This window comes from Xenopus tropicalis, chromosome 2, assembly GCF_000004195.4.
Source record: "Xenopus tropicalis strain Nigerian chromosome 2, UCB_Xtro_10.0, whole genome shotgun sequence".
In the NCBI taxonomy this organism is placed as follows: Eukaryota; Metazoa; Chordata; class Amphibia; order Anura; family Pipidae; genus Xenopus; species Xenopus tropicalis.
In genome coordinates, this window is record NC_030678.2 from 1,815,357 (window position 1) to 1,837,215 (window position 21,859).

General features: G+C 54.7%; 1 protein-coding gene across 1 annotated transcript; it reads left to right on the plus strand.

Annotated features, from left to right (window-relative positions):
- Positions 1 to 14,172: 14,172 nt before the first annotated feature.
- Positions 14,173 to 21,220, plus strand: lrrc58 (leucine rich repeat containing 58). Its single transcript, NM_001171538.1, is given in 4 exon segments — positions 14,173 to 14,639; positions 17,706 to 17,834; positions 17,917 to 18,194; positions 20,309 to 21,220. Coding segments are annotated over 4 exon segments (1,053 nt in total). The 5' UTR covers positions 14,173 to 14,187; the 3' UTR covers positions 20,503 to 21,220.
- Positions 21,221 to 21,859: the final 639 nt, after the last annotated feature.

Here is a 21,859-nt window from a genome sequence, read left to right on the forward strand (position 1 = left end):
GGTGACCAATCGGCTCACCTGTTTGGGCAGAACTTACCCCCCTAATTCAGCTTCAGGCGAGAAACCCCCCCGCACCCCAAAATGTCCCCAACTTACTGCTTATGGTACAAACCAATCTGATAGGCTGGAAATGTAATTCCTATGAAAGATCTGCCTCTGAGGAGCTGAGATTTCCCAGCATTCCAGAGCATGAAACACGGTGCTGCGGATTGGTCGGTTGTCTGTCACATCTCTGATGCCTGATTGGCTGCAGGGATGATTTAACAGGAAGGCCAGCAGAAAGTAACAATTCCATTGGATGAGAAAATCTTGGTATAAGGGGACACTACAGTCACCTCTCTGCTGATTGGTTGATTGTGACTGGTTTCTCTGCCCCCCAAATCTGCCGCTCCCCCATAACTCAAAATAGGGGACAACAGATACAGGCGGTTATTGGTCCCAAATACTATTCTGCATGATAAGGGGAATATGAAGGGACAGGGGTTTTAGGGGTGTGGGAGGGAAGTATTGGGGTACAAATAACAAGTTGACTCCACCTGTGGTGCAATTAAAGAGAGAATCGGTATGAAATTGAGAAAGTTACCCAGGAGCCATTATACTTGTGGGATCTGCTGTATAAATCAACCCCCCCGAATTACTTCCAACAGGAAGTGACCTCACAAGTTGCATGGCCCCACAGAGAGGGGCGGTACTAAGGAACTAATCCTCAGGGCGAGTAAAGATGGCCGCACAGGGTCAGATACGCCAACAGGAAGTGACCTCACAAGTTTTGTGGCCCTACAGAGAGGGGCGGTACTAAGGAACTAATCCTCAGGGCGAGTAAAGATGGCCGCACAGGGTCAGATACGCCAACAGGAAGTGACCTCACAAGTTTTATGGCCCTACAGAGAGGGGCGGTACTAAGGAACTAATCCTCAGGGTGAGTAAAGATGGCCGCACAGGGTGAGATACGCCAACAGGAAGTGACCTCACAAGTTTTGTGGCCCCACAGAGAGGGGCGGTACTAAGGAACTAATCCTCAGGGTGAGTAAAGATGGCCGCACAGGGTCAGATACGCCAACAGGAAGTGACCTCACAAGTTTTGTGGCCCCACAGAGAGGGGCGGTACTAAGGAACTAATCCTCAGGGCGAGTAAAGATGGCCGCACAGGGTGAGATACGCCAACAGGAAGTGACCTCACAAGTTTTGTGGCCCCACAGAGAGGGGCGGTACTAAGGAACTAATCCTCAGGGCGAGTAAAGATGGCCGCACAGGGTGAGATACGCCAACAGGAAGTGACCTCACAAGTTTTGTGGCCCCACAGAGAGGGGCGGTACTAAGGAACTAATCCTCAGGGCGAGTAAAGATGGCCGCACAGGGTGAGATACGCCAACAGGAAGTGACCTCACAAGTTTTGTGGCCCTACAGAGAAGGGCGGTACTAAGGAACTAATCCTCAGGGCGAGTAAAGATGGCCGCACAGGGTGAGATACGCCAACAGGAAGTGACCTCACAAGTTTTGTGGCCCTACAGAGAGGGGCGGTACTAAGGAACTAATCCTCAGGGCGAGTAAAGATGGCCGCACAGGGTGAGATACGCCAACAGGAAGTGACCTCACAAGTTTTGTGGCCCTACAGAGAGGGGTGGTGCTAAGGAACTAATCCTCAGGGCGAGTAAAGATGGCCGCACAGGGTGAGATACCCAACAGGAAGTGACCTCACAAGTTTTGTGGCCCCACAGAGAGGGGCGGTACTAAGGAACTAATCCTCAGGGTGAGTAAAGATGGCCGCACAGGGTGAGATACGCCAACAGGAAGTGACCTCACAAGTTTTGTGGCCCTACAGAGAGGGGCGGTACTAAGGAACTAATCCTCAGGGTGAGTAAAGATGGCCGCACAGGGTGAGATACGCCAACAGGAAGTGACCTCACAAGTTTTGTGGCCCTACAGAGAGGGGCGGTACTAAGGAACTAATCCTCAGGGTGAGTAAAGATGGCCGCACAGGGTGAGATACGCCAACAGGAAGTGACCTCACAAGTTTTGTGGCCCCACAGAGAGGGGCGGTACTAAGGAACTAATCCTCAGGGCGAGTAAAGATGGCCGCACAGGGTGAGATACGCCAACAGGAAGTGACCTCACAAGTTTTGTGGCCCCACAGAGAGGGGCGGTACTAAGGAACTAATCCTCAGGGTGAGTAAAGATGGCCGCACAGGGTGAGATACCCAACAGGAAGTGACCTCACAAGTTTTGTGGCCCCACAGAGAGGGGCGGTACTAAGGAACTAATCCTCAGGGTGAGTAAAGATGGCCGCACAGGGTGAGATACGCCAACAGGAAGTGACCTCACAAGTTTTGTGGCCCCACAGAGAGGGGCGGTACTAAGGAACTAATCCTCAGGGTGAGTAAAGATGGCCGCACAGGGTGAGATACGCCAACAGGAAGTGACCTCACAAGTTTTGTGGCCCCACAGAGAGGGGCGGTACTAAGGAACTAATCCTCAGGGCGAGTAAAGATGGCCGCACAGGGTGAGATACGCCAACAGGAAGTGACCTCACAAGTTTTGTGGCCCCACAGAGAGGGGCGGTACTAAGGAACTAATCCTCAGGGTGAGTAAAGATGGCCGCACAGGGTGAGATACCCAACAGGAAGTGACCTCACAAGTTTTGTGGCCCCACAGAGAGGGGCGGTACTAAGGAACTAATCCTCAGGGTGAGTAAAGATGGCCGCACAGGGTGAGATACGCCAACAGGAAGTGACCTCACAAGTTTTGTGGCCCCACAGAGAGGGGCGGTACTAAGGAACTAATCCTCAGGGCGAGTAAAGATGGCCGCACAGGGTGAGATACCCAACAGGAAGTGACCTCACAAGTTTTGTGGCCCCACAGAGAAGGGGCGGTACTAAGGAACTAATGCTCAGGGCGAGTAAAGATGGCCGCACAGGGTGAGATACGCCAACAGGAAGTGACCTCACAAGTTTTGTGGCCCCACAGAGAGGGGCGGTACTAAGGAACTAATCCTCAGGGCGAGTAAAGATGGCCGCACAGGGTGAGATACGCCAACAGGAAGTGACCTCACAAGTTTTGTGGCCCCACAGAGAGGGGCGGTACTAAGGAACTAATCCTCAGGGTGAGTAAAGATGGCCGCACAGGGTGAGATACGCCAACAGGAAGTGACCTCACAAGTTTTGTGGCCCCACAGAGAAGGGCGGTACTAAGGAACTAATCCTCAGGGTGAGTAAAGATGGCCGCACAGGGTGAGATACGCCCATTTATCGGGGTCACCAAACGAGTGGATCTTCTCCTGTTCCCCCCTAAAGTGGACGATATTTAGTCGTTTGGCCCCAGTACCAACAAGCCGATCCCCGATCTGACAGAAAATCAAACCAATTTCAGGGCAGATATTGGGCGGGGGGGGGGGGGCCATAGTCGGGCAGAGAAGCCGCTGAATCGCAAGTGTGTTGGCGCCGTTACTATGGAACATCCGTAGGGTCTGGTTACTAGGGGAGTAAAGTAACGGATCAGTACCAGGTGATTTACTGGCCCAATAGGAACGTGGCACTGATTAAGGCTGTGACTGACTGTGAGGGGGGAGGGGACTCTATGGATTAAACACCGCCTCTCAAGGTTTGGGGCCATTAACCCTTTTCTCCCTTTACTTCACACGGCAGTGGGCACCACAGGGTTAACCCGTGAAGGACAGGAAGTGAGCTAATAACTCCCCGCCTCCCCCATTCTATATCCTGTCCTCCATGAAGGATTTGACTCCCCCAGGGATCGTTACTGTTATGTTCCCTGAAGCTCCGCCCTCTCGTGAGTCTCTATGGGGATCGTGGCTTTCCGTTGCCTCAGGGCTGTAAGAGGCGGAGCTTTGGGGCCCATTGGCGCTGAGTCAGGTTGGTAGCGTCGCTCTATGGCAGGGGTGGCCAATACGTCGATCGCGGTCCACCTGTCAACCCCCCGTGGATTTCTGTTGGACTGTGACAAAGCCGGGGGATGCGGAAGTGCGGCGTGTGTCTTGGGGGAGGAGTCATCGGTCGATCGCCGATGGAAAAGGTCTGGCCACCCCCCCTCTATGGTAACAAACCACTGACGCCACCACCACTAGCCACTTTCTAACTAGCCACACCCGGCCCGCTGAGCTGCGTCCATTTATATACCTGGGCCCGCCTCTGACATCACACAGGGGACAGGGCGGGGCCAGGTGCTGCCGGAGGGGAAAGAGGGGCACAGATTGGCTGTGGGCATATTAGCTGTGCGTGTTGGTCGGAACCTGTCGACCCTCGGGTTGGCCCGCACATCACTGCTCCCGCCCCCTAGATCTGTACCACCCCTGGGCCCTTCGGGGCCTCGTCACAAACCCGACCCGTTTGTAGTTCTTTCCAACTGAGCCACGAGTTCTACAAGTGGGCGGGTCTGCGGCATCTTCAGGATCTGGTCCGGACGGGCTGGGGTTATTCTGGTTACACCCTACACTTGTTTATTGTTATAGGAACCAGCACCACAGGCTGACCGACCCATACCGTCCCATACCGACCCATACTGACCCATACTGACCCATAGTGACCCATACCGACCCATACTGACCCATACCCACCCATACCGACCTATAGTGACCCATACCGACCTATAGTGACCTATACCGACCCATAGTAACCCATACCGACCCATAGTAACCCATACCGACCCATACCGACCTATAGTGACCCATACCGACCCATACTGACCTATAGTGACCCATACCGACCTATAGTGACCCATACCAACCCATACCGACCTATAGTGACCCATACCAACCCATACCAACCCATACCGACCCATAGTGACCCATACCGACCCATACTGACCCATACCGACCCATAGTGACCCATACCGACCCATACCGACCCATAGTGACCCATAGTGACCTATACCGACCTATAGTGACCCATACCGACCCATAGTGACCCATAGTGACCCATACCGACATGGGAGAGAGGAAACCTCAAGAAGGGAGAGTGTTTGGCTCCAAGTCTGTTAAAGGGGAAGGAAACTCAGTAGCTTTATCAGAAAGGTCTATGTAAATACAGCCATAAGCACTCACAGAAACGCTGCACTGAGTCCTCTATCAACAGAAACACGGGATTACTTGTCTCCTTTTGTCTCACCTGTTCTTCTGTGTCAGACTTCCTGCTCTCAGAAATATCCTTCATTCCTGGGGCAGGAGCCTGCTCAGTTGGCTCCTCTCTCCCCCTCCCCTGTCTGCTGTAATCTGAGCTACCAGCACCCAGAGCTGCAACACGGAAGCTACTGAGACCGAGCTAAAATGGCAGCTGCTATCTTACACAAACAGAGAGAGTTCTTAGGGCTGTAGGAGAAACAATAGGTTAGCTGAAAGCAGTTCTAATGTGTAGCGCTGGCTGAAAGCTCAGACTCAGGCACACTTTACTGCTGCGCTGCAAGTTGGAGTGATATCCCCCCCCCCTCCCCACCAGCAGCCGATCAGCAGAACAATGGGAAGGGAGCAAGATAGCAGCTCCCAGTAGGTATCAGAATAGCACTCAATAGTAAGAAATCCAAGTCCGGCTTGGGACTCCTCCAGTTACATGGGAGTAGGAGAAACAATAGGTTAGCTGAAAGCAGTTCTAATGTGTAGCGCTGGCTGAAAGCTCAGACTCAGGCACACTTTACTGCTGCGCTGCAAGTTGGAGTGATATCCCCCCCCCCTCCCCACCAGCAGCCGATCAGCAGAACAATGGGAAGGGAGCAAGATAGCAGCTCCCAGTAGGTATCAGAATAGCACTCAATAGTAAGAAATCCAAGTCCGGCTTGGGACTCCTCCAGTTACATGGGAGTAGGAGAAACAATAGGTTAGCTGAAAGCAGTTCTAATGTGTAGCGCTGGCTGAAAGCTCAGACTCAGGCCACACTTTACTGCTGCGCTGCAAGTTGGAGTGATATCCCCCCCCCCCTCACCCCCAGCAGCCGATCAGCAGAACAATGGGAAGGGAGCAAGATAGCAGCTCCCAGTAGGTATCAGAATAGCACTCAATAGTAAGAAATCCAAGTCCGGCTTGGGACTCCTCCAGTTACATGGGAGTAGGAGAAACAATAGGTTAGCTGAAAGCAGTTCTAATGTGTAGCGCTGGCTGAAAGCTCAGACTCAGGCACACTTTACTGCTGCGCTGCAAGTTGGAGTGATATCCCCCCCCCCTCACCCCCAGCAGCCGATCAGCAGAACAATGGGAAGGGAGCAAGATAGCAGCTCCCAGTAGGTATCAGAATAGCACTCAATAGTAAGAAATCCAAGTCCGGCTTGGGACTCCTCCAGTTACATGGGAGTAGGAGAAACAATAGGTTAGCTGAAAGCAGTTCTAATGTGTAGCGCTGACTCCTTCTGGCAACCAAGAAAGGCGAAACCAGTCTGTAGTTGGGAATCTGATCAGCTATTATCCCGGCTTTTGCGTTGAAAACCCAGTGGGTCGGCATTAGCCTATAGGATAAACCCATGGAAATGGGACTTTTCAAAGAGCCTAAAGGAATTTGTTCCCAGAATCCTGTTTTGACTTATTGGGAACATGACCGTAGCGCTGCTTAGTCAGCAATGCCCATGATATCTGATCAGTGGATCCCGGGGTCAGTGGGTTTGTGCAGCAAGCGGCGCGGCTTTATGGCAGGTTGGGGGGCAGAGGTCGGCGCCGTTGGGTTCTGTAGGAACCAGATAAACCCGCTATCAGGGCAGTAATGGGGCTACAATTGGGCCCCGGGGCCCCTCTCCCCTACTGATCCCGGCAGCTGAGCTGAACTTCCCCTTTAATAAACAATTCGGGATGCGCCCGAAACCCATTTGGGAGAGCGACAGTTTGGGCTAAAAGACCATTTTCAACCGAATACCCCAGACTTACGGGGTTCTGCCCCGTCTCCCCATCTTATCATATAGATACAGACACCGCCCTGCCTGAGCCCCCCTCTATATTCCGCTCGGGGCCCCGGGGCCCTGACTCACATGGATCCAAACGGAACAGTCCAGGAACCCACCAACACCAGTATCTCATGGTTTAACCTATTGGCCTGGAATCTGCCCCCCCCCCCCCCCCACATACCTACCTACCTACCAACACCAGTATCTCATGGTTTAACCTATTGGCCTGGAATCTGCCCCCCCCACAATACCTACCTACCAACATCAGTATCTCATGGTCTTTAACCTATTGGCCTGGAATCTGCCCCCCCCCACAACATACCTACCTACTAACCTACCAACACCCAGTAATCTCATGGTTTAGACCTATTGGCCTGGAATCTGCCCCCCCCCACAATACCTAGCCTACCTACCTAGCCAACACCAAGTATCTCATGGTTTTAACCTATTGCCTGAATCTGCCCCCCCCCACAGTACCTACCTACCTTACCACACCACCGTATCATCATGGTTTAACACTATTGGCCTGGGAATCTGCCCCCCCCCCCATACCTACCTACCTACCAACACCCGTACTCATGTTTAACCCATTGGCCTGGAAAATCTGCCCCCCCCCCACATACCTACCTACCTACCAACACCAGTATCTCATTGGTTTAACCTATTGGCCTGGAAATCTGCCCCCCCCCCCACATACCTACCTACCTACCAAACACCAGTATACTCATGGTTTAACCTATTGGCCTGGAATCTGCCCCCCCCCACATACCTACCTACCTACCACACCAAGTATCTCATGGTTTAACCCATTGGCCTGGAATCTGCCCCCCCCCCCACATACCTACCTACCTACCAACACCAGTATCTCATGGTTTAACCTATTGGCCTGGAATCTGCCCCCCCCCCACATACCTACCTACCTACCAACACCAGTATCTCATGGTTTAACCTATTGGCCTGGAAATCTGCCCCCCCCCCCCCACATACCTACCTACCTACCAACACCAGTATCTCATGGTTTAACCTATTGGCCTGGAATCTGCCCCCCCCACATACCTACCTACCTACCAACACCAGTATCTCATGGTTTAACCTATTGGCCTGGAATCTGCCCCCCCCCCCACATACCTACCTACCTACCAACACCAGTATCTCATGGTTTAACCTATTGGCCTGGAATCTGCCCCCCCCCCCACATACCTACCTACCTACCAACACCAGTATCTCATGGTTTAACCCATTGGCCTGGAATCTGCCCCCCCCCCACATACCTACCTACCTACCAACACCAGCATCTCATGGTTTAACCCATTAGTCTGGAATCTGCCCCCCCCCACATAGCCCTACCTACCTACCAACTCCAGTATCTCATGGTTTAACCCATTGGCCTGGAATCTGCCCCCCCCCCACATACCTACCTACCTACCAACACCAGTATCTCATGGTTTACCCATTGGTCTGGAATCTGCCCCCCCACATACCTACCTACCAACTCCAGTATCTCATGGTTTAACCCATTGGCCTGGAATCTGCCCCCCCCACATACCTACCTACCTACCAACACCAGCATCTCATGGTTTTAACCCATTGGCCTGGAATCTGCCCCCCCACATACCTACCTACCAACACCAGCATCTCATGGTTTAACCCATTAGTCTGGAATCTGCCCCCCCCCACATACCTACCTACCTACCAACTCCAGTATCTCATGGTTTAACCCATTGGCCTGGAATCTGCCCCCCACATACCTACCTACCTACCAACACCAGTATCTCATGGTTTAACCCATTGGTCTGGAATCTGCCCCCCCCCACATACCTACCTACCTACCAACTCCAGTATCTCATGGTTTAACCATTGGCCTGGAATCGCCCCCCCCCCACATCCTACCTACCTACCAACACCAGCATCTCATGTTTAACCCATTGGCCTGGAATCTGCCCCCCACATACCTACCTACCTACCAACACCAGCATCTCATGGTTTAACCCATTGGTCTGGAATCTGCCCCCCCCCACATACCTACCTACCTACCAACACCAGCATCTCATGGTTTAACCCATTGGTCTGGAATCTGCCCCCCCCCCCCCCCACATACCTACCTACCTACCAACACCAGTATCTCATGGTTTAAACCCATTGGTCTGGAATCTGCCCCCCCCCCACATACCTACCTACCTACCAACACCAGCATCTCATGGTTTAACCCATTGGTCTGGAATCTGCCCCCCCCCCACATACCTACCTACCTACCAACACCAGCATCTCATGGTTTAACCCATTGGTCTGAAATCTGCCCCCCCCACATACCTACCTACCAACACCAGCATCTCATGGTTTAACCCATTAGTCTGGAATCTGCCCCCCCCCCCCACATACCTACCTACCTACCAACTCCAGTATCTCATGGTTTAACCCATTGGCCTGGAATCTGCCCCCCCCCCCACATACCTACCTACCTACCTAACCAACACCAGTATCTCATGGTTTAACCCATTGGTCTGGAATCTGCCCCCCCCCCACATACCTACCTACCTACCAACACCAGCATCTCATGGTTTAACCCATTGGTCTGGAATCTGCCCCCCCCCACATACCTACCTACCTACCAACACCTAGCATCTCATGGTTTAACCCATTGGCCTGAAATCTGCCCCCCCACATACCTACCTACCTACCTACAACACCAGCATCTCATGGTTTAACCCATTAGTCTGGAATCTGCCCCCCCCACATTACCTACCTACCTACCAACTCCAGTATCTCATGGTTTAAACCCATTGGCCTGGAATCTGCCCCCCCCCCCACATACCTACCTACCTACCTACCAAACACCAGTATCTCATGGTTTAACCCATTGGTTCTGGAATCTGCCCCCCCCCCACATACCTACCTACCTACCAACTCCAGTATCTCATGGTTTAACCCATTGGCCTGGAATCTGCCCCCCCCCCACATACCTACCTACCTACCAACACCAGTATCTCATGGTTTAACCCATTGGTCTGGAATCTGCCCCCCCCACATACCTACCTACCTACCTACCAACACCAGTATCTCATGGTTTAACCCATTGGTCTGGAATCTGCCCCCCCCCACATACCTACCTACCTACCAACACCAGTATCTCATGGTTTAACCCATTGGTCTGGAATCTGCCCCCCCCCACATACCTACCTACCTACCTACCAACACCAGTATCTCATGGTTTAACCTATTGGCCTGGAATCTGCCCCCCCCCACATACCTACCTACCTACCAACACCAGTATCTCATGGTTTAACCTATTGGCCTGGAATCTGCCCCCCCCCACATACCTACCTACCTACCAACACCAGTATCTCATGGTTTAACCTATTGGCCTGGAATCTGCCCCCCCCCCACATACCTACCTACCTACCAACACCAGTATCTCATGGTTTAACCTATTGGCCTGGAATCTGCCCCCCCCCCACATACCTACCTACCTACCAACACCAGTATCTCATGGTTTAACCTATTGGCCTGGAATCTGCCCCCCCCCCCCACATACCTACCTACCTACCAACACCAGTATCTCATGGTTTAACCTATTGGCCTGGAATCTGCCCCCCCCCCCACATACCTACCTACCTACCAACACCAGTATCTCATGGGTTTAACCTATTGGCCTGGAATCTGCCCCCCCCCCCCACATACCTACCTACCTACCAACACCAGTATCTCATGGTTTAACCTATTGGCCTGGAATCTGCCCCCCCCCCCCACATACCTACCTACTACCAACACCAGTATCTCATGGTTTAACCTATTGGCCTGGAATCTGCCCCCCCCCCCACATACCTACCTACCTACCAACACCAGTATCTCATGGTTTAACCTATTGGCCTGGAATCTGCCCCCCCCACATACCTACCTACCTACCAACACCAGTATCTCATGGTTTAAACCCATTGGCCTGGAATCTGCCCCCCCCAGATACCTACCTACCAACACCAGCATCTCATGGTTTAACCCATTGGCCTGGAATCTGCCCCCCCCCCACATACCTACCTACCTACCAACACCAGCATCTCATGGTTTAACCCATTAGTCTGGAATCTGCCCCCCCACATACCTACCTACCTACCTACCAACTCCAGTATCTCATGGTTTAACCCATTGGCCTGGAATCTGCCCCCCCCCACATACCTACCTACCTACCCAACACCAGTATCTCATGGTTTAACCCATTGGTCTGGAATCTGCCCCCCCCACATACCTACCTACCAACTCCAGTATCTCATGGTTTAACCCATTGGCCTGGAATCTGCCCCCCCCACATACCTACCTACCTACCAACACCAGCATCTCATGGTTTAACCCATTGGCCTGGAATCTGCCCCCCCACATACCTACCTACCAACACCAGCATCTCATGGTTTAACCCATTAGTCTGGAATCTGCCCCCCCCCCACATACCTACCTACCTACCAACTCCAGTATCTCATGGTTTAACCCATTGGCCTGGAATCTGCCCCCCCCACATACCTACCTACCTACCAACACCAGTATCTCATGGTTTAACCCATTGGTCTGGAATCTGCCCCCCCCCCCCACATACCTACCTACCTACCAACTCCAGTATCTCATGGTTTAACCCATTGGCCTGGAATCTGCCCCCCCCCCCACATACCTACCTACCTACCAACACCAGCATCTCATGGTTTAACCCATTGGCCTGGAATCTGCCCCCCCCCCACATACCTACCTACCTACCAACACCAGCATCTCATGGTTTAACCCATTGGTCTGGAATCTGCCCCCCCCCCCCCCCCCCACATACCTACCTACCTACCAACACCAGTATCTCATGGTTTAACCCATTGGTCTGGAATCTGCCCCCCCCCCACATACCTACCTACCTACCAACACCAGCATCTCATGGTTTAACCCATTGGTCTGGAATCTGCCCCCCCCACATACCTACCTACCTACCAACACCAGCATCTCATGGTTTAACCCATTGGTCTGAAATCTGCCCCCCCACATACCTACCTACCAACACCAGCATCTCATGGTTTAACCCATTAGTCTGGAATCTGCCCCCCCCCCCCCCACATACCTACCTACCTACCAACTCCAGTATCTCATGGTTTAACCCATTGGCCTGGAATCTGCCCCCCCCCCCACATACCTACCTACCTACCTACCTACCAACACCAGTATCTCATGGTTTAACCCATTGGTCTGGAATCTGCCCCCCCCCCCCCACATACCTACCTACCTACCAACACCAGCATCTCATGGTTTAACCCATTGGTCTGGAATCTGCCCCCCCCCACATACCTACCTACCTACCAACACCAGCATCTCATGGTTTAACCCATTGGCCTGAAATCTGCCCCCCCACATACCTACCTACCTACCTACCAACACCAGCATCTCATGGTTTAACCCATTAGTCTGGAATCTGCCCCCCCCACATACCTACCTACCTACCAACTCCAGTATCTCATGGTTTAACCCATTGGCCTGGAATCTGCCCCCCCCCCACATACCTACCTACCTACCTACCAACACCAGTATCTCATGGTTTAACCCATTGGTCTGGAATCTGCCCCCCCCCACATACCTACCTACCTACCAACTCCAGTATCTCATGGTTTAACCCATTGGCCTGGAATCTGCCCCCCCCCCACATACCTACCTACCTACCAACACCAGTATCTCATGGTTTAACCCATTGGTCTGGAATCTGCCCCCCCCCACATACCTACCTACCTACCTACCAACACCAGTATCTCATGGTTTAACCCATTGGTCTGGAATCTGCCCCCCCCCACATACCTACCTACCTACCAACACCAGTATCTCATGGTTTAACCCATTGGTCTGGAATCTGCCCCCCAGGCCTCCAGCTGCCCCACCCCAGGTACCTACCTACAGCATTAACCCATTACTGTACAGTCTGTGTCCCGGACACGCAATTGAAACAAAAGGGTCTCTACTTACTATAAGTGACCCCCAACCCTTCCCATTAACCCCTCATTGCCCGAGCGCAGGACTCACAAACATCTATAAGAAATGGGGTTCGGGCAGTTTCATAATAATCAACATAATCCTTTCTCTCTGCGGGGGGGGGGGGGGGGTGTTGTTACTCTGAGGTCCCCCGGCTGCACCCCGAGTTGCTCCCATACTGGGGGGTACTTATGCCTTTATCACTTCCGGTCACTGACTCTGTAGGGCAGATACAGGCCAAAATAAACGGACCCCCCCCCCCCAACTCCTTATGTGCCCCCCAGGGGGCGGCGCTATCCCAGCACGTAGGCATCCCCCCCCATCAGAATGGTACGGTCCGAACAGTCGCTACTTTGTATCCCAGCTCGGCCCCGCCCCCAGAGACTAAAGCCCCGCCCATATACCGGCCCCTCCCTCAGAGACCGCCCAAGTGTTATAAAGAGTAACGCCCTCCCCCGTGATGTCACTAGCCCCGCCCTATCCCCGCCCAGCTGTGCATGCAGGTTCCGTGGCGCCGCAGGGCTGGGGGCGGGGCAGGGGCGGGGCGGGCTGGCGGATCCAGTTCCGGGGCGGGGCTGAGGCTCCTGGGTGGGAGTTGCATAAGACAGAGGGGTTATTGCTACAGGAGCAGCGCTGGGGCCGCAGGGGGAGATTCCTTGCTGAGGGAGAGGGGCCCCGGCTGGGGCAATTATACGAGCAACTGCCCCCGGAGAGAAGCTGTAACAGGGACTTTAGGGGTAGTTCTGCCCCCTCCCTGGGCAGTTGGGTTGGTGCTGCCCCTTAGAGTTCTTGGTACCAGAACTGGAGTTTGGGGCAGAAGGAAGGGTAAGTTTTGCCTCTACGTGGGTCCCAGGGCAAATTGGCATAGGTTCTACCCCTCCCTGGGTAACGGGGCACATTGGCATAGGTTCTACCCCTCCCCGGGTACCGGGGCAAATTGGCATAGGTTCTACCCCTCCCCGGGTACCAGGGCACATTGGCATAGGTTCTACCCCTCCCTGGGTACCGGGGCACATTGGCATAGGTTCTACCCCTCCCCGGGTACCAGGGCACATTGGCATAGGTTCTACCCCTCCCCGGGTAACAGGGCACATTGGCATAGGTTCTACCCCTCCCCGGGTAACAGGGCACATTGGCATAGGTTCTACCCCTCCCTGGGTACCTTGGCATAGGTTCTACCCTTCTCTGGGTACCAGGGCACATTGGCATAGGTTCTACCCCTCCCTGGGTACCAGGGCACATTGGAAGTTTGTGTAGGCTCTGCTCTCCTGGGGCATCAGGGCAGATCTTGGAAGGAGCACCCTTTGGGCAAGCATTGGGTAGGGCTGCCCCTCAGCCATGGAGGGCCCCGAGGTCACTGATGGGGACAATGTACTGAACTTGACCCACCTGGGTCTGGAGAACCTCAACTTGGAGCTGGTGAGTGAGAACAAAAGGAAGGATGTCCAGCAGCTGCTTCTGCCCCACAACCGCCTGGTGGTCCTACCCCCCCATGTCAACTCCTTCACCCACCTGCACCTCTTGGACATCAGCAACAACAACATGGCCTACATCGGGGAGGAGATCCTGGGGCTGACCAAGCTGAAGACCCTTCTGGCCAAGAACAACCGCCTGGACGAGTTCTCCTTCCCCAAAGAGCTGGGGGGCCTGAGGCTGGAGGTGCTCAACCTGAGTGGGAACCGCTTTGAGGAGATCCCTGACCAGTTCCTGCAGATCCAGACCCTGAAGAGCCTCTCGCTGGGTGGGAACCGGCTGAAGAGCATCCCGGCCGAGATAGAGAACCTGATCAGGTAGGTGAGGGAGGTGGGTGGAGCCTCATGTACTGGGGCCCCCACATTTACCTTGGGGCTCCCCAGCAGGGTTTCTGCCTTGGGGACCAAAATCCAAGTACCTCAGCCTGGTTACAGGGGCCCATGGGGTAAAGTGGGGCTGATTGGCACATGTGGGTTATTGCATCACATTCAGGCTTTCTGGTTGCTGTGGTTAGTGACCATAGCAACCTGGTTCTGTAATATAGAAGTCCCTGGTCAGTTACTCACTGTACAATAACCCCCAGCCCACAAGCCCCCTGCTGTGTTACTCATTAGGGCAACGTGCTCAGTCACCGAGATGCCACGTGCGTAGCGCTGCTTAGTCAGCAATGCCCATGATATCTGATCAGTGGATCCCGGGGTCAGTGGGTTTGTGCAGCAAGCGGCGCGGCTTTATGGCAGGTTGGGGGGCAGAGGTCGGCGCCGCCGGGGGGGTAAAACCAGATAAACCGTTATCAGGGCAGTGGCTACAATCGGGCCCCGGGGCCCTCTCCTGGGGCAACTGAGCGTCGGTTCCGCTTGGCCTTGAGTTCTTTTGCCCTTTGAATCGTTTATTCCAGGAACAGAATTTATTATCTGCCGACCCACCTGCCCCGCGCCAGGGTACAAGGTCTGAATGGCGGGCACCGTGCCACGGGGCACCATAGCGATGCCGGAATATCTCAAATATTTAATCCCATGATCCTTTGCAGATTTCCTGACTGTAAATGCCCCCCTGTGACAGTATGGGGTCTCCTAGGGGGCAGCACTGAGCTCCCCAGAGGGTATATAGGGTATCTATGGGGGCCTTTGCCCCCACCCCCAATAAGTCATAGCTATGGTTCCCCTGGAAAGGTGAATTCACCAATCAGGAGGCTTGGGCTGAGAAGGGTTAAAGCTGCCCAATCGGTGAGTGTGAGGCCCCTGTGGCCCCCGCAGTGCTATTAAAGGGCCATAAATCACTTCTAGTTGATTAACAGGAGGGTCCGGCCTTTTATTCCAAGGAATTTATAGAGGGGCCCCGTCCCAGGCAGATGGGCCAGTGATAAAGAGCCCCTTCATGCCCCCCCAGAATAAAGAGGCCCCGGGGGGGGGGGAGCACAGAGAGGCCAGTGTGAGTGCAGTTGGCTCAGCTTGTGGCCCCTGCCGGCTGCTACAGATGGAATGGGCCCCCTGGGCTCCCACAAACCTGACTGGGGGGGGGCTCATAACTTAACCCTTTGTTATGCAGCACGTCCCTCTGTACCCAGTTGGAAGGGGACCATTAACCCTCTGTAATCCAGGACTTGGGTCTGTGCCCAAATGGGAGGGAGGGGGCTCCCCGCTTTAGCCCTTTATTAGCCTGCCCCCCCCCCCCCTTGCCACTTCCTTTTATTCCCCAGATTTTATTGCCCCTTGTCTCTGTTCTGGGGTAACAAACAGAAGCAGCGCAGGGGTGAGGGCATTCCATTGGGAGTGGGGGCCGCGGGGAGGGGCTCCTGTGTGTGTGTTTGGGCCGAGGCGCTGGTGCTGTTCTGTCCCACAATCCCACGCTAAGTCTGTACAAAGTTCATGGGAAAGTTGCCAACAGGGGCCCACGTGCTCCATCAGCTGCCTCTGCCCCCACGCTGTGTGCGTAAGGATTTCACCCCCTCTATCCTGCCAGTGTGTGGGGCCACTCTCTCCTAGGTTTGAAAGCCTTTTCCAGTAGTGCCCCCCTCTGGGCATTTGCTGACCCTGTTCCCCTTTGATCCCTTCTGGGGATTGGCTCTCTGTGCCCCTATGGCTCCTGTCTGGGGATTGGCTCTCTGTGCCCCTATGGCTCCTGTCTGGGGATTGGCTCTCTGTGCCCCTATGGCTCCTGTCTGGGGATTGGCTCCCTGTGCCCCTATGGCTCCTGTCTGGGGATTGGCTCCCTGTGCCCCTATGGCTCCTGTCTGGGGATTGGCTCCCTGTGCCCCTATGGCTCCTGTCTGGGGATTGGCTCTCTGTGCCCCTATGGCTCCTGTCTGGGGATTGGCTGTCTGTGCCCCTATGGCTCCTGTCTGGGGATTGGCTGTCTGTGCCCCTATGGCTCCTGTCTGGGGATTGGCTGTCTGTGCCCCTATGGCTCCTGTCTGGGGATTGGCTGTCTGTGCCCCTATGGCTCCTGTCTGGGGATTGGCTCCCTGTGCCCCTATGGCTCCTGTCTGGGGATTGGCTCCCTGTGCCCCTATGGCTCCTGTCTGGGGATTGGCTCTCTGTGCCCCTATGGCTCCTGTCTGGGGATTGGCTCTCTGTGCCCCTATGGCTCCTGTCTGGGGATTGGCTCTCTGTGCCCCTATGGCTCCTGTCTGGGGATTGGCTGTCTGTGCCCCTATGGCTCCTGTCTGGGGATTGGCTGTCTGTGCCCCTATGGCTCCTGTCAGGGGATTGGCTGTCTGTGCCCCTATGGCTCCTGTCTGGGGGGGGGTCATATCAAACCTGCGCAGTCAGCTGTTGGCCACGTTTGTTATTCACACAGAACTTTGCCCCCCGGGGGGGGCAGATCCCCGGCCGTGAAGCATAACAAATGGCTGGAATTCTACCCCCGGGAATGTACATAGCAAACACTGATAAGGGCACTCTGGGGGGGGGGTGTCTCTTGCACTCTCGCACAGCCGGATGTCTCTCACACTGTCTCACACACACCTAGTGCATTGGGAAAGGTCAGGGGGGCTCGGGGCCCAAAACCACTGTAAGCATTATGGGTAATGTGCTAGAGCCCCCCGAATCTGTTCAGTCAGTGAAACCCCCCCATTCCCCCTGGTCCATGTGCTGTGAGGTCAGTGGCCTAATTAGGAGCCAATATAAGGGGCACTAACGAGGGGTGTATCCATATGTATCTGTCTGTCTGACCCCTGGGGGGCGTGGCTAGCCCCATATCCTGTCAGCCAATCACTGGGGGACTGTATATAAATGGGACCAATATAATGCGCAAATTGAACAGTAGATCTGTATTTTGATTGGCTCTAGCTGTGCCGGGAGTTTCGATAGGTTTAGAGGCTGAATTCTGCTTTATTTTGATTGGCTCGAGCCCTTGGTAACTGTCCCCGCCTTGTTTTGCAGCCTGGAATTCCTGTACCTGGGAGGAAACTTCATCAGCTCCATCCCCCCCGAACTGGCCAACCTGCCCTACCTGAGCTACTTGGTGCTGTGTGACAACCGGATCCAGAGCGTCCCCCCCCAACTGGCCCAGTAAGTGCCCAACTGTGTGTCTCTCATATCCAGGGGCCCCAGGATCTCTACTTACCCCCCCCCCCCCGTATGTGTATTTTAGGGTTCACTCCCTGCGCTCCCTCAGTTTGCACAACAACCTCCTGACTTACCTGCCCCGAGAGATTCTCAGCCTGGTGCAACTGCAGGAACTGAGTCTGCGCGGGAACCCCCTGGTGGTGCGCTTTGTGCGAGACCTGACCTACACCCCCCCCACCCTGCTGGAACTGGCCGGCCGCACCGTCAAGAGCCGCGGGATCCCCTACTGCCCCCAGGAGCTGCCCGAAAACCTGCTCATGTACCTGGACCTGGCCAGCAAGTGCCCCAATCCCAAGTGTGGGGGTAAGTGGCTTTACAGTATGTATAACTGTCTGTCTGCATTAGGTACTGGTCCTGGGTTGCTCTCTTTCCCATGGTCAGACAGGAACCCCCCCCCCCCTGGGTAAGTGAATCCAATCGCCCCCAGTACTTACCCAGGTACAGAGCTCTGATTCTCTGTACTTCCTGCTCTTGGGCTGCTCTCTTTCCCATGGTCAGACAGGAACCCCCCCCCCCCCCCCCGGTAAGTGAATCCAATCTCCCCCCAGTACTTACCCAGGTACAGAGCTCTGATTCTCTGTACTTCCTGCTCCTGGGCTGCTCTCTTTCCCATGGTCAGGCAGGAACCTCCCCCTGGGTAAGTGAATCCAATCTCCCCCCAGTACTTACCCAGGTACAGAGCTCTGATTCTCTGTATTTCCTGCTCCTGGGCTGCTCTCTTTCCCATGGTCAGGCAGGAACCTCCCCTGGGTAAGTGAATCCAATCTGCCCCCAGTACTTACCCAGGTACAGAGCTCTGATTCTCTGTACTTCCTGCTCCTGGGCTGCTCTCTTTCCCATGGTCAGGCAGGAACCTCCCCCTGGGTAAGTGAATCCAATCTCCCCCCAGTACTTACCCAGGTACAGAGCTCTGATTCTCTGTATTTCCTGCTCCTGGGCTGCTCTCTTTCCCATGGTCAGGCAGGAACCCCCCCCCCTGGGGAAGTGAATCCAATCTCCCCCCAGTACTTACCCAGGTACAGAGCTCTGATTCTCTGTACTTCCTGCTCCTGGGCTGCTCTCTTTCCCATGGTCAGGCAGGAACCCCCCCTGGGTAAGTGAATCCAATCTGCCCCCAGTACTTACCCAGGTACAGAGCTCTGATTCTCTGTACTTCCTGCTCCTGGGCTGCTCTCTTTCCCATGGTCAGGCAGGAACCCCCCCCTGGGTAAGTGAATCCAATCTGCCCCCAGTACTTACTCAGGTACAGAGCTCTGATTCTCTGTATTTCCTGCTCCTGGACTGCTCTCTTTCCCATGGTCAGGCAGGAACCCCCCCCCCCCCCCCTGGGTAAGTGAATCCAATCTCCCCCAGTACTTACCCAGGTACAGAGCTCTGATTCTCTGTACTTCCTGCTCCTGGGCTGCTCTCTTTCCCATGGTCAGGCAGGAACCTCCCCCTGGGTAAGTGAATCCAATCTCCCCACAGTACTTACCCAGGTACAGAGCTCTGATTCTCTGTACTTCCTGCCCCCGGGCTGCTCTCTTTCCCATGGTCAGGCAGGAACCTCCCCCTGGGTAAGTGAATCCAATCTCCCCCAGTACTTACCCAGGTACAGAGCTCTGATTCTCTGTACTTCCTGCTCCTGGGCTGCTCTCTTTCCCATGGTCAGACAGGAACCTCCCCCTGGGTAAGTGAATCCAATCTCCCCCCAGTACTTACCCAGGTACAGAGCTCTGATTCTCTGTACTTCCTGCTCCTGGGCTGCTCTCTTTCCCATGGTCAGGCAGGAACCTCCCCCTGGGTAAGTGAATCCAATCTCCCCCAGTACTTACCCAGGTACAGAGCTCTGATTCTCTGTACTTCCTGCTCCTGGGCTGCTCTCTTTCCCATGGTCAGGCAGGAACCTCCCCCTGGGTAAGTGAATCCAATCTCCCCCCAGTACTTACCCAGGTACAGAGCTCTGATTCTCTGTACTTCCTGCTCCTGGGCTGCTCTCTTTCCCATGGTCAGGCAGGAACCTCTCCCTGGGTAAGTGAATCCAATCTCCCCCCAGTACTTACCCAGGTACAGAGCTCTGATTCTCTGTACTTCCTGCTCCTGGGCTGCTCTCTTTCCCATGGTCAGGCAGGAACCTCCCCCTGGGTAAGTGAATCCAATCTCCCCCCAGTACTTACCCAGATACAGAGCTCTGATTCTCTGTACTTCCTGCTCCTGGGCTGCTCTCTTTCCCATGGTCAGGCAGGAACCCCCCCCTGGGTAAGTGAATCCAATCTCCCCCCAGTACTTACCCAGGTACAGAGCTCTGATTCTCTGTACTTCCTGCTCCTGGGCTGCTCTCTTTCCCATGGTCAGGCAGGAACCCCCCCCTGGGTAAGTGAATCCAATCTGCCCCCAGTACTTACCCCGGTACTTACCTGATTCTCTCTCACCCCCAGGTGTATATTTCGATTGCTGTGTGCGCCAGATCAAGTTTGTGGATTTCTGCGGGAAGTACCGCCTCCCACTCATGCACTACCTGTGCTCCCCGGAATGCTCCTCCCCCTGTGGCTCCACCTCCCAGAGTGAGTCGGACTCCGAGGATGAGGCCAACGCCGCCGCCCGCAGGATGCAGAAGGTGCTTCTGGGATAAGCGACTGCGGCCGGAGACGGGACGGTTCTGTTACTTTCTCTCTGGGCTCAGGGGACACACATGGGATCTGCCTTCCCATTGGCTCGTTCCCTGGCTGTGGGACCCAATGAGATTCCTTCATTGACGTGTTTTGGCCAATCAGAGCCATTGTGCTGCCCTCTGTGAAGGGTTTGGGCAAATCGCTGAACTGTTCCCATTGGCTCTCAGTGTGGCTCCTCCTACTGTGGCTCTGATTTTAAAGTCACATGATCCCCCCCCCCCCCAGTCTCTGTTGAACTTTGGGGGTCTCTCCCCTGTGTGCCTTATTACTGTACATAGTGTATATAGACCACGAGGGGTCTCGGTGCTGCCCCCCAATGTGCTGGGAGTTGCACCCCAACATTTACTGACGCACAGACATTATGGGGCCACTGAGCCAGACGGGGCCCCCCAGCAGGGGGCATTTTATTGGGGGGCACTTTGTGACATTTGTCTTTAATAAGCTACAGCCGAATGCCCAGCACCGCGCCCAGCCGGGCACTGACGCCTCCGCTTGGCATTGGCACCCACTGTTTTATTCATTATTCTGATAACGGGCATTAATGATGGCGCTGATCCAGCCCTTCGGGCGCAAGGTCCGTAATGACCCCCCGTATCGGACTATCGGTGCCCCTCGTGCCAGTGTCCCGGTGCCTCCGATTCTTTGTTCTTTAATAAAATAAATAAATCCGATTGCAAATTCTGCAAAGTCTGATTACTTGCCCTTTAAACCTCCTACGGGTGAAATTGGGGTTCATGTGCCAATGAGAGGCTGAAGGAGGGGTGTGTAAGGGAGGTGGTACAGTCCGGGTGCCCAACTGGGCACATTCTCACTCACGGGGTTGCCCGTACTGCCCCAGGTTGCCCATACTGCCCCAGGTTATCTGTACCCAAGGTTGCCCATACTGCCCCGGGTTGCCCATACTGCCCCAGGTTACCCATACTGCCCCAGGTTGCCTATACCCAAGGTTGCCCATACTGCCCCGGGTTGCCCATACTGCCCCGGGCCGGGTTGCCCATACTGCCCCAGGTTACCCATACTGCCCCAGGTTGCCTGTACCCAAGGTTGCCCATACTGCCCCGGGTTGCCCATACTGCCCTGGGCTGGGTTGCCCATATTGCCCCAGGTTGCCCATACTGCCCCGGGTTGCCCATACTGCCCAAGGTTGCCCATACTGCCCCGGGTTGCCCATACTGCCCTGGGCCGGGTTGCCCATATTGCCCCAGGTTGCCCATACTGCCCCGGGTTGCCCATACTGTCCCGGGTTGCCCATACTGTCCCGGGTTGCCCATACTGCCCCGGGTTGCCCATACTGCCCCGGGTTGCCCATACTGTCCC